We start from the raw sequence: 10,480 nt of genomic DNA on the forward strand, positions 1-10,480 counted from the left end.
CACATCTGTGTGGTGGTGGGCATTGTGTCCGGGATAATGTGTTCAGACACAGGATCACATCTGTGTGGTGGCAGGCACTGTGTCCTGGATATGTTTAGACACAGTAGCACCTCTGTGGGGTGGTGGGCACTCATACTTCATCTCCAACCTGACCTGACAGGAGGAAGCCCGGTATTTTCAACAAGGAAATCTTACTTTTTTCCTAAAATCTTTTCTACTGCGTTTAAAACTTTCACTTTCACAATTAGGTACCAACACTGCTGCAGTGAGAAGGTAAAGCCACTTTCCTGTTGAAGGTATCACACATGGCTGATCAAAGTACTCATCAATTACAGATCGGGAAGACTGCGGTCAAGGTGTGCCTAGGGGATGCATGGTGAGTTCAGGCCAGCCAGACTCACAAATACCAAAATAATAGATAAATAATAAATAACACTTTAAACTTGCTGTAATTTGTTGCATTCTTTAAATAAAAACAAAGGACGGGACCATCAGGGCGGCTCAGCAAGTAGAAGAGCCAGGAACGAAACCCAATTGCCCGAGTTCAAACCCCAGGAGCACATAGTGGAAGAACCCCAACTCCTGCAAGCTGTTTTCCCTCCTACACATGTGCTGTCCACCCCACCCCCAATTAAATATATAAGTAAATACAATAGCTTAAAACATTTTAAAGATTTTTATTTCATGAGACAGGGTCTCACTATGTAGTCCTGGCTGGCCTGGAACTCATTATGTAGACCGGGCTGGCCTTGAAGTCACAGAGAATTTCTGTCTGAGTGCTAGGATTAACGGTGTGTGCCCCCGCCCCCAACAGCCTCTAGATTTGTTAGAGGGTTCTGCCTGTAGGTATCTGTGCACCACCTGCATGCAGTACCTGTAGAGGCCAGCTGAGGGCGTCATATCTCCTGGAGATGGAGTTAGAGATGGCTGTGAGCTACCATAAGGGACAGCACTAATGCTATTGACCAAGGAGCCATCTCTTTAATGCCCACAGCATCTCCCTCTACCAAGCAAGAGACAAAAGAAAAACTGATCAAGGAGAGCTTAAAAGGTAGAGGGAGCAGTCTGAGATGGCACAGGCCGGGGGTGGGGGGCACACAAAAGCAGGAAAGGGCATGGAAGGCTGAGGTCCCCTGGATGAACCTAGGACCTTCTACAACCTCCCCCTGGGCTCAGAGAGGGTCAACAGTCTGCTCATGATCTCTGGAGTCGGAATGAAGTCTAACTGTAAGCCTGTAAGTCCTCCACAGCCCTAGTGCCACTACAGGGCAAAATGCAGGGATGCGTGCCAACACCGGAAGGTACCGGGCCGGCCTCTGCTGGGAACCTGGCAAGACAAACATGCGTAAGGGGCTTGGGCCTGCTATGGGCAGGGGGCGGGGGGTCTCTTACTTCCTTAGAAGTCACATTTTCAAGGTCCTGGCTCATCATGATGCTCCGGAGCTTGGCTTTAATGAGACGCTCAGTTCTTTCCCCCTCAGTTGGCCTAGGAAGAAAACATACAGAAAGCTGCAGAACTCTGAGAAAGAAATCTCAGACGGACGTGAGACCCTCACAGGTCTAACCTCGGCTACTGTGGGTGTGTGTACAGTGCTTGGAGAAGTACCCCACAAGAGCCCAGCATGGAAAGAGAGCAGGCCAGCGGCTAGAGGACTGGCTCCTCACACAGGCCACATGCTGTAACTGCCTACATCCCTACACGGTTGGTCCATCTCCACCTGCTATTCCTATCTGGGGCACTGCTGCATGAGTCCTCACATGAAATCCAAGTCTCTGAATCCTCATAATGTCTGCATGCCAGCCCTGTTAATTAACTCCTAGGGCCATGGGGACTGGGACAGTCCTCCCGCCAAAGTCTCAAACGGCCATCATTTCATCTCAAGAATTCTTGGTGGCGTCTGGCAGTCTGAGCAACTCTTCTCTTCCAACTAGTCTCCCAGCCGACACCTCCCTGAGGGAGTGGGACCCTGACCCCTGAGAAGCCAGAGAATGTGGCCTTAGTCACTTTCTCTGTTGAGGAAGTTGTGAAGGCTCAACACAGCGGGCTGAATTTGCTACTACCAACCCGTGGGGACACATTCTGAGCACAGAGCACAAGCAGGAGGAGGGGCATCCAGGGTGGGGCATCTCTGTGGTGATCTGACTGAAGCGCAGGATCATGTCTCACAGATGCACTCATCAAACCCACTACTGTAAAGGGCGAATGTGCGTGCGAGGGAGAGGGAACGCACACAAACCCTTCTTTTAGAGAAGCATTTCTCAACCTGTGGGTGTGCGGAGACCCCTTTAGGAGACCACTGGAAAACACAAATATTTACATCATGATTCACAAGAGTAGCAAAACTACAGTTATGAAGTAGCAACATAAATAATGTTATGGTCAGGGTGACCACAACATGAGGAACTGTGTTAAGGTTGCAGTGTCAAGGTTGAGAATCATAGACTCAGGTAACAAGTTCTACCTGAAAACCTGTTCTAAGAAGGGGCTGCAGGGAAGCACGACCTTGAGAGGACCCCGTGTTGAGCAGTGTGACCTGAGAGGACCCCGTGTTGAGCAGTGTGACCCTGAGAGGATCAGTGTTGAGCGGTGTGACCCTGAGAGGATTCAGTGTTGAGCAGTGTGACCCTGAGAGGACCCCGTGTTGAGCAGTGTGACCCTGAGAGGACCCCGTGTTGAGCAGTGTGACCCTGAGAGGACCCCGTGTTGAGCAGTGTGACCTGAGAGGACCAGTGTTGAGCAGTGGGGGAGGCAGCCCCGGTACATACTTGTCCACAAACAGGGCTGGGGAGTCGGGTCTCGTGGACTCCAGATCCTGCATGGCATTCCACTCATTGATGCAGCTCTGCTCAGAGCCAATGCAGCTCTCATAGTAGGTGGCCCAGATGAGCGCCACCCCACCAGGGAAGTAGTTGTGCCTCCGTGCCACTTCACAGGCCTTGTGAAGCACTTGGAGGGCAGACCTGGGGGAGGAGAGAGAGGCTCAGGACCAGGAACTTGGGTTCTGCAACTTGCAAAGGGTACTCATTTCATGGCAGTGGGATGGGCACCCGGAAGGGACTCCCTGCCCACACGGCAGTCAGGTACAACTATTAGCTCCCAGAGACTGTGTCAACTAAACTCAGAGGACAGGATATCCCTCATCCTTTCCAAAGAAGTAAACAAACACCAGCAGCAGGCACATCCCAATCTCTAACTCTTCCAAGCTGGCTGGGTCATATTCCAGCAACCAACTCCAAAAGATGCCAGATCTGCTTCTGAAGTCACAGCAACCTGGAACACAGGCAGGACTGTACTCCAGGCATCTACAGGTGGGGGAGAAAGGTCTCTAAAGAACAGCAGAAACTCCATCTCTGGACATCCCCCCACCCCAGTGTGTAATATCTTAGGGCCTTAGGGCATAAAAATGTGTGTGTTTTATTTAATCAGCCTCTTTTACCTCTTTTGAAAAAAATAATCAGGCTGAAAATTTCTCAACGACGAGGCTGCCAAGGGAGGGAAGTGTTGGCCACGGCAGAAGCAGCCCCTGAAGGGAGGGCATCATCAGGTGAGGGTTTCTATGATGGCGCATGCACACTGCAAGGAGCCTCATTTTTCGTAATTTTATCCACCCTGCTGTCTAGGCTGCTTGAGGGAATAAACTTGGAACCAATGCTTATTAAATTAAATAATGATGATGATGGTGACAATAACTTGGCTAGAGAGAAAAGAGGCAGCCAGCAGTTACAAAAGAAACACTTGGGGCGTTGCTGGTTTGTTCATCCTCTGAACACTGACTTCGTTGCCCTCATCCACCTCAGAGGACCCTAGAGTGAGATGGAGGGATGGACAGAACTCTAGGAGCGGCCCATGAGAGGGCGCCTCGGGAGTCTCCTGCTCTGGAAAAGCAGAGTCACTGGGAAATGCTATGGGCTGTTCCTCGAGCTTGAAGCTTTTCCTGGTTTATCCCAACTATTCTGTTGCGCAGTTACAAGAACTGCTCAGCCCACACCAGTACCCAGCTTTTAGAAACTGTAGTGTGACACTATCTGCTACAAACCTGCAGAGCCACACCCACAGTGAGCATGTGGCCGCAGGACCCCTGGTGGACACACCTAAGACAGAGCTGTAAGAGGAGGCTGACTTAGGAAGCTGTGGACATTTCCACATTCACCCACAGTCACTACAGAGGGTTGGGGAGGCCCCCCTTCCCTGGACCCAGGCAGGCCTCACAGCTGTTATTCTGAGGCTCCATCAACATGAGAAGGCCTACCCAGCTGTCTTGGCATGGCATACAAGTTTGCTCACGTATGCGTAGTTACCTCCCTTCAAGATGCTTTAAACCCCAAGAGGCGACTCCTATTTATATTGTGACCCCCCCACCCCCAGCCACTCGCTGCTCCAGCGGAGCAGAGCTCTTGTCCCTTTGCCACACAGACAGACAGAGCACCTACTGAGCGCCAGGGGAAGGAATAAGTAAGTGCGTGCCAGGATGGTATGGTATTGACCAGGTCAACAGGTAAAGCTACATCTTCAACATTAATACACTTTTTAAATGAGTAAAGAACTTAAATAGAACATTTCTCAACAAACACACACAAATATAAAATGCATACAAAAAAATTAGGAAACTTAACTCATGGGCCTCTGTCTGTCTGTCTGTCTGTCTGTCTGTCTGTCTCTCTCTCTCTCTCTCTCTCTCTCACACACACACACACACACACACACACGCTATTGAGAATAAAAACCACACACTGAGACACTATTTGACAGGTCACTAAGATGGCAATCGACAAATAAAACAGAATAATGTAGACAGAGCTCTGCAGAGACCAGAGCTTGGCTGGGGGACTTGGGTAGCTGCTGCGGACAACACGTGGTGGCTCTCCAGAAGGTTAACACAGAATTACCACAGGACTGGGGGATCTGATGGCACACACCTTGAATCCCAGAACTGGGAAGTGACGGTGGGTTGAGTTCTGTGAGTTCGAGACCAGCCTGGTTTACACAGTGATTCCCAGGACAGCCTTGGACCAAGTCTCAAACAAAAAGAATTCTCCACAGGATCTAGCAATTTCACTTGTAGAGGTAGAGACCCCAAAAGAACTGAAAGCAGAGCCTCAAACCAATTAAGCATCCAGGAATAGTCCAAGTGGCAGCATCTACAGTAAAAATCAAAGGTAGAAACAAGCATGCAGGGATGGCAGGGTAGATACAAGGCTGACAGGCGTTCTTCAGCTTTGTGAAGAGAGGAGACTGACTCACGCCACAACATGAACGAACATGAACACCCAATCGGGGGGAAGAGCGACACGGGGAAGGCAAGTAACTGAGTGTGTTCATGCAGATGTTCCAAGGACAGGGCAGTTCACAGCTACAGAACGTACAGAATCTTCTGGGGCCGGGGAGCTGAAGGGGAGGCTTCCTCTGGGACGATGAGTGTGTTCTGTCAGTGGATGGGGGTGTTGGTGCCCAACATGCACCAAATACCTCCAACAGCTACAGGGGTTATTTATGCTACACATGATTTGTTTCTAAACACACAGAAACAGAAACACACACACAGAGACGCGCACACACACAGACACACACATACACAGACGCACACTCCCGACCAGAAATGACTTTTCTATCCATGTTGTCAGGTTGGAACTATTTCTAAGGACTTTCAAGTCCCCCAAAGCACACTTACCACATGGCCTGGACAGACACGGGCTTGAAGACGTGCATCCTGCCGGCTGTGCTCACACTGAACCCACTGAGGAGGAAAACGGGAAAGAAGTGAGCATTCAGTCCAGTCACTTCCAGACTCTGGGTGGAGCCCCACCCCAGATCTGGGACCAGTATGCCTCCTGCTGTCCGACAAGGGACGGCGGATATGCCACATTAGATGGGCAAAAGTAGACAAGACTCCTGCTGATCGGGGCTTGTTTCCAAGCTGAGTGTGAGCACAGTGGCTTCCAGCATTACTTAGCACCACACACTCACCTGTTTTTCTTTCACATAAAAATAAACTAATGAAAAAACCTTTTTTTAAAAGAAGTGCTGAGATCAAAAGTATCCTATCACCGAGCCACACCCTGCCTTAACAACACCCCACGATCCCAGCACTTCCACTGAGCAAATCTTTATTCAGCCCAGAGTCCTACTGCAAGAGCAGCTTCCCTCTCAACTTTTCTCCTCGTGCACTGCACTTCCCAGGAGTAAGTGCAGGCGGTACCCTGTGGCCCCCAACCTGCCCAGGCTGGGTGGCAATGCTTCCTCTGCAGCCACAGAGCGGCACCTGGAACTCTGCTGCATCTTTGGCACCCCAAATGTGAGACCCTGCAGTGTCTCGCTCACCTGTGCACTTCTGGGTCATAGCTCTGGGAGGGCCCAGAATGATTTACACAATACAGCAAACACACTTCACTGCAACAGACCTGGTGGGACGCGCCTGCAGGGGCATCTCTTAAGTTAAATCCCTACATCGACCCGAAGAGAATGCAACACCTCTGAGGTGATCAACGTAATGCTATCCACAGACCTGGTGTGACACGCCTGCAGAGGTGTCTCCTGAGCTAAATCCCTACATCCACAGACCTGGGCTCTGCTGGTGCTTTGGTGTATAGGGAAATAACGAAGTTCAAAAAATGTTTGTCTATGTGTGACTGCATACACACGTCTGTGCTTCAAGTGCATGCCTGCTGCACACGGAGGCCCAAAGAGGGTGTAGGATCCCCCTGGAACTGAAGTTACAGGTGGTTGTGAGATGCCATGTGGGTGCTGGGAATCAAACCTAGGTCTTCTGTAAGCGCAGCAAGTGCTCTGAAGCCCTGAGCCACCTCTCCAGCCCCCAGAAAAGTATCTTTTAAAGATGTTTCCGTACCCATCCCCATCAAGGTGGATCTTGGTGTCGCTCCACAGGCGAAGAACCATCCCAATGGTGCAGCTTTTGCTACATGGAAAGAGAAGACGTCGGAGTCAGTGTCTGCCCGTGAACATGCAGTTTTTCCTTAGTCTTTCTGCCGAGCAGCTCCAGGCTACAACTGCCTGGCCTGGCACAGAGGGGTTTCCAGGCTGTGTCCACTCACTGATGGATTCTAGAAGACACAGGCCTAGAGCATCCTCTCTAGAGGGAGCGAGAAAGCACCTAAACTGTTTTGGTGTGGCTGTAACTCCAAAACTAGAGGGGCTCTTGGGGTCCTGGGGCAAGCAGCTGATCACAGGCCCCCACTACGGTGGGGAAAATTAGTAGTATCATACCAACTGTGGAGCTCAGGCAAGTCGTGACAGCCCCTCCCAGGCTTCTGTCCTGGGTAACAGGAGGTCCCCACACCGTGCTCATACTCAGGCTTCTGTTTGCCTACCTTTTGTGTTGTTGCCACTTTACAAACTAGTTCAATCCGGTTCTGTTTTACCCATCCTAGCAGTGAAATGATACTCACCGACTTTAGAGACGGCGCCACTGATAAACAGAGAGGAGGGTTTATCAGGGGCTCCTCAGACCTATGATGAAAACTCTTCAGGCATTTAAAGAGCTGGCTTCTGAGAGACTGCTGCAACCGTGCCAGGGCAGCCCCACGGGCCTCAGGAATTCCAAGAGTCTATCTATCTCTCCAGGGCTACGGCTCTGGGAGCGGGTGGTGGTGAGGGAAGAGTATGGGGTGGGATGTGGGGGTGGTGTTATTCCCTCCTGAGCCTGAGTGACAGGAGCTCTGGGGCTCAGGGAGCCGACCCCACTCCAGAGCTCTGCCTACCTCGCACCATCCTGCCTTTCAGTATCTGTGGGGAGGAAGTTTCAAGGCTTCCAGATTAAACTAGACTAGGCATCCAGGTTGGCAAATTCCCTCTGTCCCATCTGTCTCTCGCAGTCCTGCCCATCCATCAGCACTGGGGGCTGCAAAATGAGACACGTGATGAGCCCCATAGGACTCTGAAGACTTTGCAACTGTGTCAAGGCCAAGAGAGCATCCTTTAGATGTCCCAAAATGACAGAGACTGCTTGGGTACATACCCTGGGATGTGTTAGCAGGTCTGGAACCTTCCAGGGGAAGCAGAGGCTGAAACTGTCCATGAGACAGTTCTATCAATCAGAAGAAGCGTGACCGGCTGGCACACCAGTGGACAGATGTGAGCCCAGCACACTAAGTGACTGTGACAATAACGGCAACAGTTCCATGCATTCAGTGACTGTGACAATAACTGCTGTCATTACCGTGACTCTCCGGCATTGCCATGCAACTCCCAACAGAGCAGGACAGTGACGGTGGATGTGGCGTGACACACACAGGAAGTGAGGCAGGGACTGGTTAGGGAAACTGCATCTTCACTACTGTCACAAGTGACAGACAGCCCTGAAGGAGGAAGTAGGTGGGAGCAACTGCGGGAGAAGGGGGCAGGTTGCAGGTCCCTGTGGGTCAAGAACAAAGCAGCCAGCAGGTGCAGGGAGGAGTCATAGGCTTGGGCAGAGAGCCTGCTCTGGAAGCTCTCTACAGATGCAGGGAAAAGTGGATGGAGGGTGCCACACCAGCTCATGGTACTCAAAGGGTCCCTGAACTGGAAGCAGAGGTTAACTCAGTCCTGAGAAGGCATAAGGAGGTGCCTGCAGCCACCACAGCTCCAACATAGCCTTTTTACACAGTTCTAGTAGGTTCTCTCACTGGGAACTCATGAGAACACACTCTCTCAGGGGTTCACACTTTCTGCACCCCCAAAAAACAAATCTCATGGCAAGAATTTAGGAAGAGAATCATTGCACAGGTGGGGCAGGTTGCTGGGGAGGCCCAGGGAGAGTAGAAGTCTGGTACTCAGGGCTACAGAAGCAGCTGAGAAGGCCAGACCTGTCCTAACCCACCTCCTCCCTAATGATATACCCGGACACAGAGAACATGTGTCCCTGTTCCTCTGTCCCCAGTGCAGAAAAGGCTTCAGTTTCTTACCAGTCTCTTGACCCCTTTCTATTTTTCTTAAAAGTCATTTTAATTATTTACTTATCTTCCATGAATGGGTATTTTGTCTGTATGCCAGTAGAGGGCATCAGATCTCATGGGACAATAGTTGTGAGCAGAAATGTGGGTGCTGGGAACTGAACTCAGGACCTCTGGAAGAGCAATCAGTGCTCTTCACTCCAGATCTGTGGAGACCTCTAACTGCCCTGGGGTTGACCCTGAGCCCAGGCTGGAGCTCTAACTCAGGGCCTAGCTAGGGAGACACTGGACACACAGCACAGGGAAGACGACCACAGGGAGAGAGGGACTCATGAGAACCAAAGCTAGAATGCCGGGAGGTGGCAAGGAAGGACAGGCACATCAGAATGGGCGGGAATGAGGGTAGGAGCCCGCAGACTGCAGCTGGAGGCTAACGACCTTCCATGGCCTTGAACTGCACTCCCAGCACGTGAGAAGGGCTAACAAGTACACACACAAGTACCCGAATAAGTGAACGCACAAGGCATGCATTTCTGCAAACATCAGGAGAGACACGGTGCTGGACAGAGCTGTTTCCCCGGTCACAAACTGCCACTCTGACTCTGCCCCTGTACTTCAGCAACCAGAACAGAACCATTCAGTGGTAGCCAAGTCTTCAGCAACAAGAACTGTCTGGGGAGGACCAGGAGATTGGCACCGGGGATTCTTGCTGTTGCGCCCCTTCCACACATGACCTTGGGAGATCCCAGACTCTACAAAGAAAATGATGGCTGACTGAGAAAGCAGCCTCCACAATGTAGAGTCCACAAGGTCACCATGCACGATGAGGGGGACTTTGAGGTGATGTCCATATCCCCTCACCAGGGCTCTGTGAAAAAGCCCACTAAACTCACTGGTCTCGGCAAACTGGATTTTGGTGAAGTCATCCTTACGTCTGTGTGGGATAACTGGACATTCCCGTGCATCCCCTGAGGAAAAGTTAATGCAAATGGGGTATGCTGAGCCTGAGTCCTGCCCAGCTACATCATGAGTGACCCTGGTGCATTCAACTCAGCTTCTCAGAGCCTTTGAAGTGTAAGGACCAGGGCCTTACCCACGGGGTGCACAGGATAAGCCAGGTGACAGCACCAGGCTCTGCTACAGGATCAGCAGAGGTGACCAGGAGAGTGGACTCCCATGAGGCTTCCGTAGTAAGGACCGAAATAGGGGTGTTGGGGATATCTGTATACTGCATGAAGGTGTATTGCTGTGACTGGTGTAATAAAAATAGCCAACAGCTAGGCAGGAGATATAGGGGGCTTCCAGGTAGAGAGGATGGAATCTAGGCATGTCAGGGATGGGGGAAGACACGGAGGAAGCAGGATGGACAGCACATGACAGAAGCAGATCCATAAAACCACATTAACTTAAGTTACAAGAGCTAGTGAGACAAGACTAATCTAAAGCCAAGCTTTCATAATTAATAATAAGTCTCTGTGTCATTATTAGTGGGTTGGCTGTCTGACAAGAAACTACTGCTACATGGGGGTAGAGGCTACAGGGCTACAGGAGACAGTCGTGTCGTGTCATCGTTGTGTGTCCCCCCCCCCCCCCC

General features: G+C 51.0%; 1 protein-coding gene across 1 annotated transcript in view; it reads right to left on the reverse strand.

Moving 5' to 3' along the window:
* The window catches only part of Ssh1 (slingshot protein phosphatase 1), a 49,056-nt gene that overhangs the window by 13,814 nt on the left and 24,762 nt on the right, over nt 1–10,480 (reverse strand). The window contains exons 6-9 of the mRNA XM_005344250.3: nt 6,846–6,914; nt 5,670–5,735; nt 2,767–2,961; nt 1,393–1,486 (exon numbers count right to left, since the gene is read on the reverse strand). Coding sequence (XP_005344307.1) covers nt 1,393–1,486; nt 2,767–2,961; nt 5,670–5,735; nt 6,846–6,914 — 424 coding nt within the window. The remainder of the gene's footprint in view (nt 1–1,392; nt 1,487–2,766; nt 2,962–5,669; nt 5,736–6,845; nt 6,915–10,480) is intronic.

Source organism: Microtus ochrogaster, chromosome 2, assembly GCF_000317375.1.
Source record: "Microtus ochrogaster isolate Prairie Vole_2 chromosome 2, MicOch1.0, whole genome shotgun sequence".
NCBI classification, from domain to species: domain Eukaryota; kingdom Metazoa; phylum Chordata; class Mammalia; order Rodentia; family Cricetidae; genus Microtus; species Microtus ochrogaster.